Raw genomic sequence first — 21,961 nt, 5'->3', positions numbered from 1 at the left:
TACCACACTTGCGTTTCCTCTGCAAATCAACCACCCTCTCCTTAACAGAAAGGACAGCTTGAAAAATATTGCAAGGCTTATTGCAACATTTTTGCGCTGCCGAGACTATCTCACACTTCCCGACAATGAAGTCAAGACGGTGTTTGATAATCCTGGACAGAAGCTTGTAATCTGCATTAAGGAGGGATATAGGTCGATAAGCAGACATGGCAAGCCCACCACCCTTCTTTCTCACCAGCACTATGATCCCGTCGACGAAGCTTGGGGGAATCTCTCCGTTTAGAGCCTCATTCAGGATGAGCAGAAATTCGCGGCTGATTATGTCGAACGCGCGAAGATAAAACTCTGTGGGTATTCCATCCGGGCCAGGGGACTTCCGCGAAGCTGAACTTTTGATTGCATCAAAGATCTCACCGGAAGTAATCTCTTCCATGCAATCATTGTTGGTTTCACAGTTCTGTGAGATGACGCGTGTGCATGTGAATGTGTTGTTTGTATTTGTTGTGTGTGTATCGTCTGTTGTGTATAATGATGTAAAGAACCCCTCAACATGAACATTTATCGCATCCGGATCAGTTAATAACGATCCATCAGCGAGCTCGACCTTATCGATCACTGTCCGTCTTTTCCTCTCCTCCCCCAGTTGAAAGGTTGAGATGTTTTCGCCATGTATGCGAATCTCATTTATGCGCGAAAAATCCTCCGAGAAACGCTTCTGAAGAAGAAGCATCTTCGCCTTTATGCGATTTATATTCACTAACTCAGAAGAATCGGTGAGATATCGCTCATATGAGGACTTCAAACCTCTGTACAGAAGTTCATGATGCATGTGGAAACTTCGGTAGCGTTCATTCGTTTTCCAACGGAAAAACGACTTGATTTTAGGCTTCGCGAATTCCACCCACCATTTCATCCACGAGCCGTAGTTTTTACGCTGTCTGGTCCACAAGTTCCACTTCATCCTAAACTCTTCTAGGTTTTGCTCAGTTAGTATGTGTGGCCTAAGTTGCCAGTAGGCGTTGCTGCGCATGCGCCTGGGTGGAGCTGGGAGGCAAAGACGTACCGTAAGCGCCTTGTGATCCGAAAAGGACAAGACATGCATGTTGGTCGTCCTCAACTGTGCTTTCAGTGACGACGAAACATAGCAACGATCGATGCGTGATCCAGAACCACTAGTGACATAGGAAAACTCAACCGAGTTACTCCGAAGCGCCTCCCAGCTGTCACACATACCCATGTTATTTACTACGTTTCGGAGAGAATGGCTGAAGTTTCTTGCTCCCGTCACGTCCTTCGATTCCAACACACTGTTGAAATCGCCTGCAAGAATGACATGCTGACATGCATTCCGCAGATAGAACGACAACGTTCGCTCAAAAAATTCCTCCCTCTCTCTTCTACGATGACTCCCAGACGGAGCGTAAACATTGCATAGGGTGGTATTATTCTCAAGCCGAAGACAAATTAGACGCGAATCTAAACTGCGTTCGACGTGAGAAAATTTTATATGATCACGTAAAGCGATCGCTGTACCCCTCGCCGCGACGTCAACATTAGTAATAACACTAAATCCGGAGATCGTTAGATCTGGAACACATACTTCCTGGAGAAATATGATATCCAAATCCATCGTCCTGATAAATGTTTTGAGGGCTTCAAGTTTTGTCGTGTTAGAAATTGCATTAATGTTAATAGTAGCCACATTGTAGCTACTACTAACATTATTACTTACCGCGTTGGAATCCATCACGACGAAACTTACATCGGTACAGGTGTGTAAGTGAACCTTTTCGGAGGGCGACCAGGCTTACGCTTTGTCACACTCGATTGGCTGTGTGTAGAAGGACATGAGCCGTCACTCTCGTTATCCGTCTCGGCAGTTTGTTTACGTTTTACCCCGAGCATTTCATCAGTGGAGTGGGAGGAAGAGGGATGGGAGGGAATGTCGAGCGGAACTTTAAATACCGCTTCCTTCTCTTGCGGCTGGAGAACGGGCAGACTCGGCCAACCGCTAGTAGGGGCGGCGGCAGTTGGAGCAGTGTCGGAGACGAGTGCAGCGGTTGGTTCGATAGCAGCTTCTTCCATCGGTGCCGCTTGCTCTTTTGCCTTCTGCTGCGTAATCACTTCGGGTGTCATTCGGTTAATCGCGATTTGCACGTCTCTAATCGGAACGATGAGCCTATGCGCGATTTTTGATGTGGATGCTGCAGTACGCTTTTTATCCACTGTTGCTTTCGCATCGGACGCCACGAGAGAAGAATATTTTGGTTTATTCTTCATCTTTTTACTACCGACCACAGTAAACGGCGGTTCACTAGCGGCTTGGCTTGGTGATGGTGTTGGTGCTGTGCGTAAGGCATTAGCGTATGATGCCTTTTGCGACGGTGCCTTATTTTGGGACAGGGTTTCCCTAAAGCGGCTTTGTCGACTTTGCACACAATTTAGACCATGGTGCACTGGTTCTTGGCAGCTACGGCAAGTTTGCCGTTGTCCTGGGTAGGACACACTGGTCACTTCATCACCCAGCGTGATGAAGGATTTTATGGGGTTGGTTATTTTCATTCGAACGTTTCGAATTCCAGAGGCGACCCCTGCAAAGCGTGTTGACGGTGCCCACACTTCCCTGGTGATCGTAATCACCTCTCCATATACAGACAATGCTGCCTTCACATCACTGTCCGGTATTCCAGGGGGCAGATCACGGAGTTTCACAATTGTTGTGTTGTCCTCCATGGTGATTGTCACAGGGAACTTCTTCCCGTCGTGAGTCAGAAAGTGCTTCCCTGCGTGTTCACTCACTAAAGCTTGAGCTTCCTCCAGTGTTTGCATCGTGACATACACTATGCCCTTTACACCGTTCAGCTGCACCAAAGACACCTTTTCTACCGCAATCTTCAAGGTGTCCACCATGAAATCAATTGTTTCATTCTGTGAAGGCTTCACAGGAATATTGGAATAATCGACACGAAAGGTGTTCTTATCGTATCGTGAATATGTTACGTCGCTCATTGCGAGGCTTGCAACTCAATATAAAAACACGTGTTGACACTTTGACGTCTGCAAGCGGAATGGTGTACATTTTCTTCTTAGACGGCCAAGCCCTCAGATGTCTGCGTCAGAAGTTATTCGAGGAACCAAGTTCCTTACCCTGTTTGAGAAAATGTAAAATTTTCCTCATTTTTCACCAAGGTAGCAAAATTTATAAATGTGATATATTTTGATGGGAATTTGTTGCAATAAGTTTCTTTTCACTTAAATAGTGCTTTAAATTAAAAAAAGAATAAAAAATGAGAAAAAAAATTTCAAAAAATTTTCAACTCGAAAATTTAGATAGATGGCACCAATGGCTACATTTTCTTCTTAGACGGCCAAGCCCTCAGATGTCTGTGTCAGAAGTTATTCGAGGAACCAAGTTCCTTACCCTGTTTGAGAAAATGTAAAATTTTCCTCATTTTTCACCAATGTAGCAAAATTTATAAATGTGATATATTTTGATGGGAATTTGTTGCAATAAGTTTCTTTTCACTTAAATAGTGCTTTAAATTAAAAAAAGAATAAAAAATGAGACAAAAAATTTCAAAAAATTTTCAACTCGAAAATTTTATAAGGGGTACCCCTTGCCATTTTTTTGAGAAATTTTTCAAAAAAATTTAAATTGATTTATTTTAATGCCAATTGGTTGCAATGCGTTTCTTTTCACTCAAATAATGCTTCAAACAAAAAAAAGAGTGAAAAATAATAAAAAAATGTGAAAAATCTATAAAATTGAAAATTTCATAAGGCTCATTTTTGCACCAAGTTCTGCTTATAACTCGGTTGGTATCCAACGGATCGCCAATCTTTAACCTGTGGTCGATAGATGGCACCAATGGCTACATTTTCTTCTTAGACGGCCAAGCCCTCAGATGTCTGTGTCAGAAGTTATTCGAGGAACCAAGTTCCTTACCCTGTTTGAGAAAATGTAAAATTTTCCTCATTTTTGCACCAAGTTCTGCTTATAACTCGGTTGGTATCCAACGGATCGCCAATCTTTAACCTGTGGTCGATAGATGGCATCAATGGCTACATTTTCTTCTTAGACGGCCAAGCCCTCAGATGTCTGTGTCAGAAGTTATTCGAGGAACCAAGTTCCTTACCCTGTTTGAGAAAATGTAAAAGTTTCCTCATTTTTCACCAATGTAGCAAAATTTATAAATGTGATATATTTTGATGGGAATTCGTTGCAATAAGTTTCTTTTCACTTAAATAGTGCTTTAAATTAAAAAAAGAATAAAAAATGAGAAAAAAAATTTCAAAAAATTTTCAACTCGAAAATTTCATAAGGGGTACCCCTTGCCATTTTTTTTGAGAAATTTTTCAAAAAAATTTAAATTGATTTATTTTAATGCCAATTGGTTGCAATGAGTTTCTTTTCACTCAAATAATGCTTCAAACAAAAAAAAGAGTAAAAAATAATAAAAAAATGTGAAAAATCTATAAAATTGAAAATTTCATAAGGCTCATTTTTGCACCAAGTTTTGCCTGTAGCTTGGTCGGTATCTAACGAATCGTCAATCTTTAACCTGTGGTCGATAGATGGCATCAATGGCTACATTTTCTTCTTAGACGGCCAAGCCCTCAGATGTCTGTGTCAGAAGTTATTCGAGGAACCAAGTTCCTTACCCTGTTTGAGAAAATGTAAAATTTTCCTCATTTTTCACCAATGTAGCAAAATTTATAAATGTGATATATTTTGATGGGAATTTGTTGCAATAAGTTTCTTTTCACTTAAATAGTGCTTTAAATTAAAAAAAGAATAAAAAATGAGAAAACAAATTTCAAAAAATTTTCAACTCGAAAATTTTATAAGGGGTACCCCTTGCCATTTTTTTGAGAAATTTTTCAAAAAAATTTAAATTGATTTATTTTAATGCCAATTGGTTGCAATGCGTTTCTTTTCACTCAAATAATGCTTCAAACAAAAAAAAGAGTAAAAAATAATAAAAAAATGTGAAAAATCTATAAAATTGAAAATTTCATAAGGCTCATTTTTGCACCAAGTTCTGCTTATAACTCGGTTGGTATCCAACGGATCGCCAATCTTTAACCTGTGGTCGATAGATGGCACCAATGGCTACATTTTCTTCTTGGACGGCCAAGCCCTCAGATGTCTGTGTCAGAAGTTATTCGAGGAATCATGTTCCATACCCTGTTTGAGAAAATGTAAAATTTTCCTCATTTTTGCACCAAGTTTTGCCTATAAGTCGGTCGGTATCCAACGGATCGCCAATCTTTAACTTGTGGTCGATAGATGGCACCAATGGCTACATTTTCTTCTTAGACGGCCAAGCCCTCAGATGTCTGCGTCAGAAGTTATTCGAGGAACCAAGTTCCTTACCCTGTTTGAGAAAATGTAAAATTTTCCTCATTTTTCACCAAGGTAGCAAAATTTATAAATGTGATATATTTTGATGGGAATTTGTTGCAATAAGTTTCTTTTCACTTAAATAGTGCTTTAAATTAAAAAAAAGAATAAAAAATGAGAAAACAAATTTCAAAAAATTTTCAACTCGAAAATTTCATAAGGGGTACCCCTTGCCATTTTTTTGAGAAATTTTTCAAAAAAATTTAAGTTGATTTATTTTAATGCCAATTGGTTGCAATGAGTTTCTTTCCACTCAAATAATGCTTCAAACAAAAAAAGAGTAAAAAATAATAAAAAAATGTGAAAAATCTATAAAATTGAAAATCTCATAAGGCTCATTTTTGCACCAAGTTTTGCCTGTAGTTTGGTCGGTATCCAACGAATCGTCAATCTTTGACTTGTGGTCGATAGATGACACCAATGGCTACATTTTCTTCTTGGACGGCCAAGCCCTCAGATGTCTGTGTCAGAAGTTATTCGAGGAACCATGTTCCTTACCCTGTTTGAGAAAATGTAAAATTTTCCTCATTTTTGCACCAAGTTTTGCCTATAAGTCGGTCGGTATCCAACGGATCGCCAATCTTTAACTTGTGGTCGGTAGATGGCACCAATGGCTACATTTTCTTCTTAGACGACCAAGCCCTCAGATGTCTGTGTCAGAAGTTATTCGAGGAACCAAGTTCCTTACCCTGTTTGAGAAAATGTAAAATTTTCCTCATTTTTCACCAATGTAGCAAAATTTATAAATGTGATATATTTTGATGGGAATTTGTTGCAATAAGTTTCTTTTCACTTAAATAGTGCTTTAAATTAAAAAAAAAGAATAAAAAATGAGAAAAAAAATTTCAAAAAATTTTCAACTCGAAAATTTCATAAGGGGTACCCCTTGCCATTTTTTTGAGAAATTTTTCAAAAAAATTTAAATTGATTTATTTTAATGCCAATTGGTTGCAATGCGTTTCTTTTCACTCAAATAATGCTTCAAACAAAAAAAAGAGTAAAAAATAATAAAAAAATGTGAAAAATCTATAAAATTGAAAATGTCATAAGGCTCATTTTTGCACCAAGTTCTGCTTATAACTCGGTTGGTATCCAACGGATCGCCAATCTTTAACCTGTGGTCGATAGATGGCACCAATGGCTACATTTTCTTCTTGGACGGCCAAGCCCTCAGATGTCTGTGTCAGAAGTTATTCGAGGAATCATGTTCCATACCCTGTTTGAGAAAATGTAAAATTTTCCTCATTTTTGCACCAACTTTTGCCTATAAGTCGGTCGGTATCCAACGGATCGCCAATCTTTAACTTGTGGTCGATAGATGGCATCAATGGCTACATTTTCTTCTTAGACGGCCAAGCCCTCAGATGTCTGTGTCAGAAGTTATTCGAGGAACCAAGTTCCTTACCCTGTTTGAGAAAATGTAAAATTTTCCTCATTTTTCACCAATGTAGCAAAATTTATAAATGTGATATATAGTTATGTGCCTATGACAAGCGACCGTCATACGACACCTATAACAGTGCAACATTTCCCACGGTTGTCGTCCAGACCGGACTAGACGACAACTCAGCAGTTCTGGACCGCGTTCGCCATCTGACACCATCATGCCACGCTGCACCAAACACCATCGGTTAGGCACAACAAGTAGGATTAGCTTAGAATTAAAGTTTTAGTTTGTATCGAGCAACTCAACTGTAAGCAACGAGTCGTCATTAATAAAAAGTTTTGTACTTTAAACTAATGAACACGCGTCGCCTACATAATTGGCGCAGCCGTCCGGTGTGTTAAACGAAAAGCTTAGTGGTTACAAGTGGAAGGCGAAAAATAACAAATTTCGTCGAAAAGATCCCGCATTTAGCATCCGGAGCAGCAAAGGATTACCATCCGCCGAGGAGTAGAGGATCTCCCGCCCCTAAGCATCGAATTGACACGAACCACGGACCCACCGACTGTAAGTACCGACCTTTTTTATATTCACTGTGCAGTGTAGTGTAGTGATAGAAAAAGTGTAGTTACAACGCTCGAAAATATTTTTACAGTGCTCTCTAATCAATACTTTCTTGCACGTACTACCAGATAGGCGTGTAAGAAACCGTAACGTCCCACCACATACGGTAACGGTTGTTTTTTCACTTTCCCCAGACCGATAGTGAAAAGAGTATTGTGTTAGTGAAAAGTGTAAATTTATTTCTCGGCACCCCCTTTACGCACTACCAGATAGACGTAGAAGGATTTTTCGACAGCGCACTACTAGATAGACGCTTCGAAATACAAGTAGATAGCAACAAGATTTTTAAATTTCCGAGAAGTAAAATTATTTCAAATTTATCAACTTCCGGTAAAGTGAAATTGTGTGCTAAGAAAGTGTGGTATCGGGAGAACATTCTCACATACCTATTGAAAATTTGGATTTATTTTTGGAAAACCTTGCAATGGAACCTCAAATTCATTCCAATCATATGAAGAATATCAGTGCGCTGATGGCGCGCATGATGCAAGCCATGGAAACCATAGATGAAAGGTTAACGCAACATGAGTTGCGATTCCAAAGCATCAGTAACGACAACGGACCAGTATACCGGCAAACTGAACCTGATCGCGCAATAACGATATCAGGAGACCCGTCCCGTATACCTGATCCAATAAAAATGTTGCCAACGTTTAATGGCAACAAAAAGCAACTTGTAAGTTGGCTAGAAACAGCGGAAAAAACACTTTACTTATTCGAAAAGCTTGTGCCTTCGAGCATTTTTGAAATTTATATTACTGCGGTAATAAATAAGATTGAGGGACATGCTAAAGATATTCTTTGTTCAAATGGAAACCCAAGAACATTTGACAACGTAAAGAAAATTTTAACGGAAACTCTTGGCGATAAGCAAAAGCTTTCCACTGATAATTGCCAAATTTGGCATAACAAAAAGGAGGGTAACGCTAATAAGCACTACCAGAAAACAAAAGAACTGGTTCACAACATAAAATCGTTGGTAAAACAGAACCCAAAATATAATCAACATTGGGATGCTACAAATGATTTTATAGACGAGTATAGCCTATCACCACCATACGTTAATGGACTAGAAAAACCGCATTTTGGATACGTACAAGCGTCCGAGCCTAAAACGATAGAAAATGCACATGCATTCATATGCAAATTCACGTCTAATGAATCAACCCGGAACCTTACTCAAGTAAATAAACAAGACACCAGAATCTACCGTCCCATAGGGCAATATGAAAACAAAAAACATGACCCAGAAAAAATAAGAAAGATCCAAGATTGGAAACTTCCGCAAAATCAGAAAGAAATAAAGCAGTTTCTTGGACCTGTTGGTTATTATGGACGTTTTATAAAAGACTATTCTAAAATAACAAAACCCCTCTCTAAGTACTTACGAAAGGATTCAACAATTAACTTGAATGATCAAGAATATGAAGAGACATTTCAAAGATTAAAAAATATAATAATTTCCGATCAAATATTATCTTACCCCGATTTTGAACTTCCTTTTATACTGACAACCGATGCAAGTAACTACGCCCTCGGTGCCGTCCTTTCACAGGTAATAGATAAAATAGAAAAACCCATTGCTTTCGCTAGCCGTACTCTAAACAAAACAGAGTCGAATTATTCCACAACTGAAAAAGAGGCTCTAGCCATCATATGGGCAGTAGCCAAATTTAAACCCTACCTGTATGGTAATAAATTTACCCTAGTTACCGATCATAAACCTCTGATTTTCATAAAAAAAAAACTCAAATAAAAATGCCAAATTGATACGCTGGCGTTTGGACCTAGAAAATTATGACTATGACGTAATTTACAAGACAGGAAAGACTAACGTAGTGACTGACGCACTCAGTAGAAAAGTGGAAGTTAACACTAACGAACTTCAAAACGATGTTTCGGTAGATGAAATTTCAGTGGAAAATAATTTCAGTTCATCTTCTGCTGACACAATACATTCAGCTGATACTTCCGACGACTATTACATACATTGTACAGAGAGAGCTATCAACAGTTACAGAAACCAAGTCATTTTCAAAATAGGAAACTCTGACTCCATTGTTACAGAGCACATTTTTCAAAACTATAAGAGGACAACTATTAGTTCACCATCGTTTGATAGAAGAAAAATTACACACTTAATGAAAGACCTTTCTAATGGAAAGCAAAATTCTATTTTTGCTCCAGAAAGTTTACTAAATATAATTCAAGCAGTATACAGAGAAAACTTCAGCAATTCAAATTGCCATTTTGTTATTACACAAAATATGGTTGAAGACGTAACATCCGAACCAATCCAAGACGATATTATAAGAAAAGAACACGAAAGAGCCCACAGAGGTATAATCGAAGTTGAAAGACAACTTAAACGTGCATACTTCTTCCCGAACATAATGAAACGAATCAAGCAGCTAGTTAATTCGTGTGCGATTTGTATGCAATATAAATACGAACGAAAACCGCACAATATCAAAATATCACCACGACCAATAGAAAATGGTCCTTTTTATAGAGTTCACATGGATATTTTCGGAATGGATAAGCATTATTACCTTTCTTTAATATTTGCATTTTCGAAACACCTTCAACTCATAGAAATTAAATCCAGAAACATGACAGATATTCGAAAGGCCCTTTCACAGTACAATAGAACATTCGGATTGCCAAGGAAAAATCTTCTCCAGGCTGCAAATAGAATGAAGAAGAGTAATAACAAAAAGGAAAATCCTCCGTTTATTACTGAAGGGCAGGACATTTTCATAAAGAAAATACCAGAAAAAAACTCGACCCACGTTATTCAAAAGCAAAATGCGTGGAAAACAATGAAAAAACAATAAAACACCAACATTAAACATTAAACAATTGCGCCAAGAAATGTCAAACGCAGCAAAAATAAATTAAGACGGATTAAGTAATATTCAAACAAGTTCATACTAATACTGTTTTATCTTTACAGGACAAGACGTGGAAAAATTGCGCCAAGAAATGTCAAATGCAACAACAATTAATTAAAACGGATTAAACAATCTTTAAACATAATACTAATATTGTCTTATCGTTACAGGACAAGACGATTCGGATCAAAATAATTGACACGCCGGTACCAATATTTTCCAGTTTCTTTTTAGCAATCTTCAGAGTATTGTCAATATACAGCACGAAGGAGCGAAAAAAAAAGGAAAAAGGAAAAACGGACAAACAAAATTAGTTAATAGAAGAAACAAATAATTACTTAAGAGATAAAAAAAAAGATAGAATAGGAAAACGCTATAGGAAACAAGAATAAGCAACTAAGATGGATCTAATCAAAATGATTATTTTAATAGCTATCTTCAAAATACATCAAATCACCTACTCCAAAGCACAGGAATTGTTAATCAGTAATCTAATTGATCAGCCAATCCTAATATTAGAAAAACACCCATGTAAGCTACAAATCGGCAATATTAACATAATTCACGAAATTAACTTAACAGATATCGAAAATACGATCACTCTTCTAAATCAATCTATCAATAGGCCAACAAATAGTCCCCTTTCGGAAATCGCTAAACATAAGATTAACAACGTATATTCAAACTTGTATCAGATAAAACCAAGAAAGCGTCAAACAAGAAGCATAGAAGCTATAGGGTCAGTTTGGAAATGGATCGGAGGAAGCCCGGATGCCCATGATCTGCAAATCATTAATCGTACGATGAATGATCTTATAGAAAGCAATAACCAACAATATCAATTCAACGAACATCTTGGAAATAGAATCAAAATCCTCACCAATGAAGTGAAGCAGATAATCGAAGTTAAAAATGATGTACTCCTTACCGAACTTGATATGCTGACGACAATGATCAATATAGACACCATCAATAAGATACTAGAAGATATCAAAGATGCGATACTGTTATCCAAAATGTCTGTTACAAACAGCAAAATTCTGTCGCCACGTGAATACGCCATCATCAAACGTCTTTTAGAAGACCAAGGAGTAGAAACAGATGTCCCTGAAGAAGCTTTAACCTACGTGACACCCAAAATAGCAGTCAGCAAAGAAAAACTGCTATACATACTCAAAGTTCCTCAGTTACAAGAAGTCGAATCAAAAATCATTGAAATAATTGCGATAAACCATAATAATTCCGTAATCAGACATCATCCAAGATATCTGCTACAACACAAAAAGATACTCTACACAACAACGAAACCGGAAGAATACGTTCAAAGGTATTCCTATACAATGGAATTTATCGACAATTGCATATTCCCTCTAGTGATGGGAAAAGAAAGTAATTGTATTGTAGTACAAGATTACACAATCACAGTCAAACTCATAGCGGATAATCTCTTACTTATCGAGAATGCAAATGGACAGCTAATCAAAACCGATTGTGGCCCAAATGACAGAATACTGAGAGGAAATTTCCTACTTACATTTTCTAACTGTACCATTCAGTTCGAAAACCAAACATTCACATCAAGGGAAATCCATGTAAAGAGCCCTTCAGTGTCAGGAACAACATTCAACACCGCAATTCATCGAAAAATTGTAGAAACTCCTTTGGCGTCCCTAGACAATAGAACATTAAAGAATCGCAATCATATCGAACACATTTACCTGCAACAGTACAAGAATATAACATGGAATTGGAGTCTGTTAAGCGGAATCGGACTTAGCTTTGCAGTATCTTTAATTTTGATCATAATTGTCTATTGCTATCTAAGTCACCTAGTATCAGCAATAGTAAATCAAATCGGTAAAAGAAAATCCCGCTTACAGAACGAGCCACGCAACCATCGCAGTGAAGCTACTCTCGTGGACAGATTAGACGCATGAGGACACGCTTTTTTCACCCCCCGGAGAAGTTATGTGCCTATGACAAGCGACCGTCATACGACACCTATAACAGTGCAACATTTCCCACGGTTGTCGTCCAGACCGGACTAGACGACAACTCAGCAGTTCTGGACCGCGTTCGCCATCTGACACCATCATGCCACGCTGCACCAAACACCATCGGTTAGGCACAACAAGTAGGATTAGCTTAGAATTAAAGTTTTAGTTTGTATCGAGCAACTCAACTGTAAGCAACGAGTCGTCATTAATAAAAAGTTTTGTACTTTAAACTAATGAACACGCGTCGCCTACATAATTATATTTTGATGGGAATTTGTTGCAATAAGTTTCTTTTCACTTAAATAGTGCTTTAAATTAAAAAAAGAATTAAAAATGAGAAAACAAATTTCAAAAAATTTTCAATTCGAAAATTTTATAAGGGGTACCCCTTGCCATTTTTTTGAGAAATTTTTCAAAAAAATTTAAATTGATTTATTTTAATGCCAATTGGTTGCAATGCGTTTCTTTTCACTCAAATAATGCTTCAAACAAAAAAAGAGTAAAAAATAATAAAAAAATATGAAAAATCTATAAAATTGAAAATTTCATAAGGCTCATTTTTGCACCAAGTTCTGCTTATAACTCGGTTGGTATCCAACGGATCGCCAATCTTTAACTTGTGGTCGATAGATGGCACCAATGGCTACATTTTCTTCTTGGACGACCAAGCCCTCAGATGTCTGTGTCAGAAGTTATTCGAGGAATCATGTTCCATACCCTGTTTGAGAAAATGTAAAATTTTCCTCATTTTTGCACCAAGTTTTGCCTATAAGTCGGTCGGTATCCAACGGATCGCCAATCTTTAACTTGTGGTCGATAGATGGCACCAATGGCTACATTTTCTTCTTAGACGGCCAAGCCCTCAGATGTCTGTGTCAGAAGTTATTCGAGGAACCAAGTTCCTTACCCTGTTTGAGAAAATGTAAAATTTTCCTCATTTTTCACCAATGTAGCAAAATTTATAAATGTGATATATTTTGATGGGAATTTGTTGCAATAAGTTTCTTTTCACTTAAATAGTGCTTTAAATTAAAAAAAGAATACAAAATGAGAAAAAAAATTTCAAAAAATTTTCAACTCGAAAATTTCATAAGGGGTACCCCTTGCCATTTGTTTGGATTTTTTGGAACGGACTAGGCGTTATCGAATTAGAATTCTGCGAAAAATAATAGCGGTTTAGAAGCAGGTACGAGGCTTGCGGCAACGTACGAAATCAGTTGCACAGCAGATACGAGGCTTGCGGCAACGTACGAAATCAGTTGCAATGCAGAAGCGAGGCGAACAAGACGTCGAAGAGTAAAATAAAATAAATCAAGTTGCACAACGTAGGGGCTCTGTTGTTCTCACCTATTATTTTACAAACATAAAATTTGGTGCCGTGACCAGGATTTTATAAACATTTAGTGTCGTAGTGACAAAGTTGTTGTAAAATCGGAGGGAATATTGTCGACGTCAGAAGCCGAAGAAAGTTTTCATGGATTTGCTGAGGCTGGTCCTGAAGAAACGATGGTTGTTTCGATCGCGAAGGAGCTTGCTTTAGTAAAAGCTGAAAGAGACAGTTTGTTGCGTTGCATCGCAAGAATAGAAGCGTTCGCAAAGGATCCTCAAGGAGAATCACGCGAGCTAGTGATTGCGCGTGCGCAGCGGCTGGAAAAGTACTGGGAAAGTTTCCAGAACCTAACGCGTGAAGTACGCCGGTTGAGTGGCCCAGTAAACGTCGAAGAAAACGATGCTCTGTTCGATATGGTCGATGAAAGGGTTACGGTTTTGATGGGGCGATTAAAGCCACTCGAGGCTGCCGAATGCAGTGTAAAAGCAGAATCCATGACAATGAAGGAAACGCAAGGCAGTTTGAAATTGCCACGGATTACATTACCAAGCTTTGCTGGTAATTATGATGCATGGATGCAGTTTCATGACATGTATCTTGCCATGATACACAATACAAAAACATTAAGTGATGTAGAAAAGTTATATTATTTGAAGAGCTCATTGAAAGGAGAAGCTTTGAAGATAATAGAAGCATTTCCAACATGTGCAGCGAGTTACCAAGCAGCATGGAGTGCGTTGGTAAACAGGTACGCGAACCCGTATCTGCAGAAAAAGCGTCACGTCAACGAATTGCTGAACTGGCCGAAAAGCAAGAAGATTAGTGCAGGCAACGTGAATGCATTAATAGAAGGCTTCGAGCGACACACCAAGCTCCTAGAACAGTTAGGCGAAGAACCAAAGTTGTGGGGTGTGATACTAGTGCAACTGCTTGTTACAAAGCTCGACGATATAACGCAGCGCGAGTGGGAGCGTACCGTTGAGGACAGTGGTAACACGGATTACATAAGTTTGATTAGCTTTCTTCGTGGGCAAGTGAAAATATTAGAAGCGTCTAATGAAAACAAATCAGAGCAAAGATCCGTACAGCCGGTTTTGAGCCAATCGAAAGTGGCAGTGCATGTTGCGACTGGTGCAGGCGCTATGAAATGCGTGATCTGCAGTGGTGATCATATTGTTTCAAAATGCAATGAATTCGTTAACTGTTCTGTGAAGGACCGATATAAATTCGTGAGGAGTAAAGGGTTGTGTGGTAATTGTTTAGCACCGGGTCACTTTAAGGACAAGTGCGTATCAAAGGGGCGATGCCGTGCATGCACCCGAAACCATCATTCGTTGCTGCATTTTTGGAAACCAATGCAGAACGAATTTGGCAGTGGAAACATTGTGTCGGTGAGCTCAAGTGAAACGTGTAATACTGAACCGGTTAAAGAAGCTATGATTACAAGTGTGGCTAGCCCAGAATCATCACCAGCAAGAGGCAGGTTATCAACGGCTATAGTAAACATAGCGACAAACAGTGGCCATGTGCGTGCGGCTAGGGCCTTACTCGATAGCGGATCCCAGTTGAATCTATTGAGCCAGCGGTTATGTCGTGAGCTGAAACTGCCAGCGCGGCCGTGCAGCATTAGGTTGACGGGAATTGGTCAGTGCGAGGTAGGGGGTAGCGCAACGGTAACGGCAATCGTGAGTTCCAGGAACAGCAACTATTCAAGAGGAATGGACTTTGTAGTGTTGGAGCACATTACTAGTGCTATTCTTCCAATGCAACCGCTTGCATTGAAAGAGCTTCCTGGTAATTTGGTGGCGGCCGATCCGGACATGGAGAATGGTGGTGAAGTTGATGTGTTGCTGGGGTCCGAATTCTTTTTTGAATTTTTGGGTTTGGATAGCGGCCGGCAGCAAATTATAAAAGACAACGATGGCAGTCCACTGTTCCTGAACACTGTTTTCGGCTGGATTGTTACTGGTACCAAGAAGCAGATAACAGGCGACGCTGTAACGTTTTGTTCTCAAGCCAGCTTAGAGAAACAAATCGAAAGGTTTTGGAGCTGCGAGGAAATCCATACCGCATCGAAGCTGACGCAAGAAGAAAGGGATTGTGAGCAACATTTCCAGCAATTCCACTATCGTGAAAAAGGGGGTCGATATGTTGTGCAGTTGCCGTTCAAGATGGGAGGATTGCAAATGATAGGCGACTCAAAACAAGCAACATTAAGCCGTTTCTCGCAACTTGAACGAAGGTTCAAAAGAGATGAAAATCTGAGAAGTGAGTATGCAAAGGTTGTAAAGGAGTACATATCGCTGGGATTTCTTGCAGAGGTTCAGGACAGGAAGGATGAACGCTCGTTTTATCTACCACATCACCCCGTCATAAAGATGTCCAGTACAAGTACCAAAGTGAGGCCAGTGTTCGATGGTTCAGCTAAATCGACGTCCGGGATTTCCCTGAATGATTGCCTCATGGTTGGTCCTGTTGTGCAAGACCCGCTATTCGATTTGATATTGAGGTTTCGTGTGAATTCAATAGCACTTGTAGCCGACATCGAAAAGATATACCTTCAAGTAAAGGTGCATCAGGAACACACGCCATATCAGCGAATTCTGTGGCGATTCTCAGAAGAAGAACCTATAGAAGTATACGAATTGCAACGAGTTACGTTTGGACTTGGTCCTTCATCATTTCTTGCAACAAGAGTGCTACAGCAATTGGCTGAAGATGAAGGTGAATTGCTGCCTCTCGGAAAGCGGGCTCTGCTTGAAGATTTTTATGTGGACGATTTTATAGGAGGTGCTAACGATGAAGATCAAGCATCGCTGCTTGTACAAGAACTGCGTTTGTTACTCCAGAAGGGAGGATTCGTCTTAAAGAAATGGAGTTCGAATCGGCCACGTGTCCTGAGTGCGTTACATTCCAGCGAAAAGGCTGTTTTAGATTCCATAGATTTGGGAGCAGAAAACCAGTTTAAGGCGTTGGGCGTTTGTTGGAGCCCAGCAACGGACGAGCTTAGTATTGCAGTAAAAGGAATTGTGTCATCGAATGAGATGTTTACCAAGCGGAAAATATATTCGTTGATTGCGCAGCTGTTTGATCCGCTCGGAATAATCGGACCGATTATAGTGTGGGCAAAAATAAGAATGCAGCACCTATGGATAGCTAAAAACGATTGGGATGATCCTGTAACGGAAGAAGTCAACAGAACGTGGAGCCAATTTAGAGAGCAATTGTATCTGCTAACCAGCATTAAGGTAGCTCGTCATGCCTTTGTCGATAAAGGAGTGTTGTTGCAGCTTCATTGTTTTTGCGATCCTTCGGAGGCAGCGTATGGAGCTTGTGTTTACGCTAGATCGGTTGATGCTGACGGAACAGTGAAGGTAGAGCTACTTACATCTAAATCCAGACCTGCACCTTTAAAGCGTGTTTCGTTGGCGAGATTGGAGCTTTGTGCGGCGGTTATCGGATCAAGGTTATGTGATGCAGTTGTTAAGGCTCTAAAATTGTCATCATTGGAGGTGTTTTTCTGGTCTGACTCAACGATCGTTTTAGACTGGTTGGCTTCGCCTGCATATAACTGGGCAACTTACGTTGCAAATCGAGTGGCGCATGTGCAGGAGTTAACCAAGGGCCATAAATGGTTACACGTTAAAGGAGAAGATAATCCAGCGGATGACATTTCCAGGGGATTGTTGCCAAGTGATTTGGTTAAACGGAGCCGATGGTTTCAAGGGCCTTCCTGGTTGAAGCAACAGAGAGCTGTTTTTACTAGCGCGCCGAGAAAACAATCCTCCATTGACGAGATTCCAGAACGAAAAAAAATGGTTTCAATGACAGTTTCGGCGGTAAACCTGAATCCATTACTAGAAAGGTTCTCTTCGTATTGGAAAACCCTAAGAGTAACAGTTTACTGTCTGAGGTTTATACGGCGCTGTCAAGGAAAAAGAATTGAATATGGATTCATTAAGTGTGGCGAATATGTGGAAGCCAAGCAAACGCTAATCAGAGCTCTGCAGCACAAGGAATTTAAAGAGGAAATTGGGCTCTTATTAAAGAATCGGCCAATAACGGCGAGTTCGAAATTGAAAAGGTTGCGACCATTTGTGGACAAGAGCGGCATTTTGCGTGTTGGTGGGCGATTAAGGAACGCAGATATGAAATATGCAGCGAAACATCCCATAATTCTCCCAGGGAAATGCCATTTCTCGCGAATAGTGGCTGCCGCTTATCACGAAATGAGTTTGCATGCAGGTCCGCAACTAACACTGGCTGCATTGCGTCAAGAGTTTTGGCCTTTGAACGGTAAAACTCTGGTGAGTTACATTTGCAGAGGATGCTACACATGCTTCAAAACAAATCCTTCTACAATCCGTCAACCTCCAGGGCAGATGCCTAAGCAAAGAATTTCACCGTCCAGACCGTTTTCAACAGTGGGAGTTGATTATTGTTGCCCAATGATGCTCAGACAGCCGCACCGTAAATCTACCTGCCAGAAAGCATACATAGCAATATTTGTGTGTTTTTTCTCCAAGGCGGTTCACATCGAAATAGTGGAGGATTTGTCTGCAGCTGCGTTTTTGGTGTGTTTCCGGCGATTCACATCCAGGCGTGGTATACCTGTCGAGGTATATTCGGATAACGGGCTAAACTTTAAAGGGGCTAGTCGAGAGATACGTGAATTATATGCTTTAACCAACAAAGATTCTTTTCAGACAGCTATTCAAGAAAACGTCTGTAAGAAAGGAATAACGTGGCACTTTATTCCACCAAGAGCTCCTAACTTCGGCGGCCTCTGGGAGGCTGCTGTTAAATCAGCGAAGAGGACTCTGTTTAAAGTGTTGGGATGCAGACAACTGACTTTTCAAGAAATGGCTACTGTGTTGGTCCAGATCGAGACTCAAATGAACTCACGTCCCTTAACGCCATTGTCTGATGACCCTGAAGAGCTGGATGTCCTTACGCCGGGTCATTTCCTGATCGGCCAACCCATACTGGCGTTACCCGATGTGGACCGTTGTGAGGTGCCTTCGAACCGTTTAACGGGATACGAACAGCTGCAGCAGTTGGTCCAGCATCACTGGCGGAGGTGGCGCATCGAATACTTGTCGGAACTCCACAATAAATCGCAGCATGTACCCCGGGTTGAACGTTTAAAAATTGGGCAAATGGTCATTTTGAAGGAACAAGACAAGCTATGCAATGAATGGTATCTAGGCAGGATTGTGGGTGTACATCCTGGTAAGGATGACGTGGTTAGAGTGGTATCGATCAAAACCGTCAAAGGAATCTACAAGAGACCTTCCTCCAAAATCTGTTTATTGCCATTCGAGAAAGCATTATGATGTAAAGAATTGCTTTGAAATTAACTTCATGAACTTGATTAGGATTGTTTTGCTAAGGAGTCGTTAATTAAAAAGATAGATTTTTAAGGCGGCCGGTATGTTTGGATTTTTTGGAACGGACTAGGCGTTATCGAATTAGAATTCTGCGAAAAATAATAACGGTTTAGAAGCAGGTACGAGGCTTGCGGCAACGTACGAAATCAGTTGCACAGCAGATACGAGGCTTGCGGCAACGTACGAAATCAGTTGCAATGCAGAAGCGAGGCGAACAAGACGTCGAAGAGTAAAATAAAATAAATCAAGTTGCACAACGTAGGGGCTCTGTTGTTCTCACCTATTATTTTACAAACACCATTTTTTTTGAGAAATTTTTCAAAAAAAATTAAATTGATTTATTTTAATGCCAATTGGTTGCAATGAGTTTCTTTTCACTCAAATAATGCTTCAAACAAAAAAAAGAGTAAAAAATAATAAAAAAATGTGAAAAATCTATAAAATTGAAAATTTCATAAGGCTCATTTTTGCACCAAGTTTTGCCTGTAGCTTGGTCGGTATCTAACGAATCGTCAATCTTTAACCTGTGGTCGATAGATGGCATCAATGGCTACATTTTCTACTTGGACGGCCATGCGCTCAGATGTCTCTGCCAGAAGTTATTCGAGGAACCATGTTCCATACCCTGTTTGAGAAAATGTAAAATTTTCCTCATTTTTGCACCAAGTTTTGCCTATAAGTCGGTCGGTATCCAACGGATCGCCAATCTTTAACTTGTGGTCGATAGATGGCACCAATGGCTACATTTTCTTCTTAGACGGCCAAGCCCTCAGATGTCTGTGTCAGAAGTTATTCGAGGAACCAAGTTCCTTACCCTGTTTGAGAAAATGTAAAATTTTCCTCATTTTTCACCAATATAGCAAAATTTATAAATGTGATATATTTTGATGGGAATTTGTTGCAATAAGTTTCTTTTCACTTAAATAGTGCTTTAAATTAAAAAAAGAATAAAAAATGAGAAAAAAAATTTCAAAAAATTTTCAACTCGAAAATTTCATAAGGGCCTTGCCATTTTTTTGAGAAATTTTTCAAAAAAATTTATATTGATTTATTTTAATGCCAATTGGTTGCAATGAGTTTCTTTTCACTCAAATAATGCTTCAAACAAAACAAGAGTAAAAAATAATAAAAAAATGTGAAAAATCTATAAAATTGAAAATCTCATAAGGCTCATTTTTGCACCAAGTTTTGCCTATAAGTCGGTCGGTATCCAACGGATCGCCAATCTTTAACCTGTGGTCGAAAGATGACACCAATGGCTACATTTTCTTGTTAGACGGCCAAGCCCTCAGATGTCTGTGTCAGAAGTTATTCGAGGAACCAAGTTCCTTACCCTGTTTGAGAAAATGTAAAATTTTCCTCATTTTTGCACCAAGTTTTGCCTATAAGTCGGTCGGTATCCAACGGATCGCCAATCTTTAACTTGTGGTCGATAGATGGCATCAATGGCTACATTTTCTTCTTAGACGGCCAAGCCCTCAGATGTCTGTGTCAGAAGTTATTCGAGGAACCAAGTTCCTTACCCTGTTTGAGAAAATGTAAAATTTTCCTCATTTTTCACCAATGTAGCAAAATTTATAAATGTGATATATTTTGATGGGAATTTGTTGCAATAAGTTTCTTTTCACTTAAATAGTGCTTTAAATTAAAAAAAGAATAAAAAATGAGAAAAAAAATTTCAAAAAATTTTCAACTCGAAAATTTCATAAGGGGTACCAATTGCCATTTTTTTGAGAAATTTTTCAAAAAAATTTAAATTGATTTATTTTAATGCCAATTGGTTGCAATGAGTTTCTTTTCACTCAAACAATGCTTCAAACAAAAAAAAGAGTAAAAAATAATAAAAAAATGTGAAAAATCTATAAAATTGAAAATCTCATAAGGCTCATTTTTGCACCACGTTCTGCTTATAACTCGGTTGGTATCCAACGGATCGTCAATATTTGACCAGTGGTCGATAGATGGCACCAATGGCTACATTTTCTTCTTGGACGGCCAAGCCCTCAGATGTCTGTGTCAGAAGTTATTCGAGGAATCATGTTCCATACCCTGTTTGAGAAAATGTAAAATTTTCCTCATTTTTGCACCAAGTTTTGCCTATAAGTCGGTCGGTATCCAACGGATCGCCAATCTTTAACTTGTGGTCGATAGATGGCATCAATGGCTACATTTTCTTCTTAGACGGCCAAGCCCTCAGATGTTTGTGTCAGAAGTTATTCGAGGAACCAAGTTCCTTACCCTGTTTGAGAAAATGTAAAATTTTCCTCATTTTTCACCAATGTAGCAAAATTTATAAATGTGATATATTTTGATGGGAATTTGTTGCAATAAGTTTCTTTTCACTTAAATAGTGCTTTAAATTAAAAAAAGAATAAAAAATGAGAAAAAAAATTTCAAAAAATTTTCAACTCGAAAATTTCATAAGGGGTACCCCTTGCCATTTTTTTGAGAAATTTTTCAAAAAAAATTAAATTGATTTATTTTAATGCCAATTGGTTGCAATGAGTTTCTTTTCACTCAAATAATGCTTCAAACAAAAAAAAGAGTAAAAAATAATAAAAAATGTGAAAAATCTATAAAATTGAAAATTTCATAAGGATCATTTTTGCACCAAGTATTGCGTGTAGCTTGGTCGGTATCTAACGAATCGCCAATCTTTAACCTGTGGTCGATAGATGGCATCAATGGCTACATTTTCTTCTTAGACGGCCAAGCCCTCAGATGTCTGTGTCAGAAGTTATTCGAGGAACCAAGTTCCTTACCCTTGTTGAGAAAATGTAAAATTTTCCTCATTTTTGCACCAAGTTTTGCCTATAAGTCGGTCGGTATCCAACGGATCGCCAATCTTTAACTTGTGGTCGATAGATGGCACCAATGGCTACATTTTCTTCTTAGACGGCCAAGCCCTCAGATGTCTGTGTCAGAAGTTATTCGAGGA

The 21,961-nt window shown here is 39.1% G+C and overlaps 2 protein-coding genes across 2 annotated transcripts; both read left to right on the top strand.

The window, feature by feature from the left end:
- Positions 1–13,418: 13,418 nt before the first annotated feature.
- LOC125765272 (uncharacterized) lies at positions 13,419–15,898 on the top strand. Its single transcript, XM_049430214.1, has 4 exons — positions 13,419–13,489; positions 13,532–14,641; positions 15,419–15,601; positions 15,876–15,898. The coding sequence occupies exons 2-4, from the start codon at positions 13,810–13,812 to the stop codon at positions 15,896–15,898; spliced, it is 1,038 nt and encodes a 345-aa protein (XP_049286171.1). The 5' UTR covers positions 13,419–13,489; positions 13,532–13,809.
- Positions 15,899–15,914: 16 nt separating this feature from the next.
- On the top strand, positions 15,915–19,178 carry LOC125765292 (uncharacterized). Its single transcript, XM_049430253.1, has 2 exons — positions 15,915–17,940; positions 18,016–19,178. The coding sequence occupies exons 1-2, from the start codon at positions 16,012–16,014 to the stop codon at positions 18,967–18,969; spliced, it is 2,883 nt and encodes a 960-aa protein (XP_049286210.1). The 5' UTR covers positions 15,915–16,011; the 3' UTR covers positions 18,970–19,178.
- The last annotated feature ends 2,783 nt before the right edge of the window (positions 19,179–21,961 follow it).

Source organism: Anopheles funestus, chromosome 2RL, assembly GCF_943734845.2.
Source record: "Anopheles funestus chromosome 2RL, idAnoFuneDA-416_04, whole genome shotgun sequence".
NCBI lineage: Eukaryota > Metazoa > Arthropoda > Insecta > Diptera > Culicidae > Anopheles > Anopheles funestus.
This window is presented reverse-complemented; position numbering and strand designations above follow the sequence as displayed.

Excerpts from the sequence above, each read along its gene's own strand:
- LOC125765272 (XM_049430214.1), top strand. The coding sequence starts at position 13,810 with ATGGTTGTTTCGATCGCGAAGGAGCTTGCTTTAGTAAAAGCTGAAAGA. Across the intron at positions 14,642-15,418 it reads TGGTAACACGGATTACATAA|AGCTTCCTGGTAATTTGGTG; the intron begins GTTTGATTAGCT and ends TTGCATTGAAAG. Across the intron at positions 15,602-15,875 it reads TTTCGGCTGGATTGTTACTG|GTTCAAAAGAGATGAAAATC; the intron begins GTACCAAGAAGC and ends ACTTGAACGAAG.
- LOC125765292 (XM_049430253.1), top strand. The coding sequence starts at position 16,012 with ATGTCCAGTACAAGTACCAAAGTGAGGCCAGTGTTCGATGGTTCAGCT. Across the intron at positions 17,941-18,015 it reads CTTTGAACGGTAAAACTCTG|ATGCCTAAGCAAAGAATTTC; the intron begins GTGAGTTACATT and ends CCTCCAGGGCAG.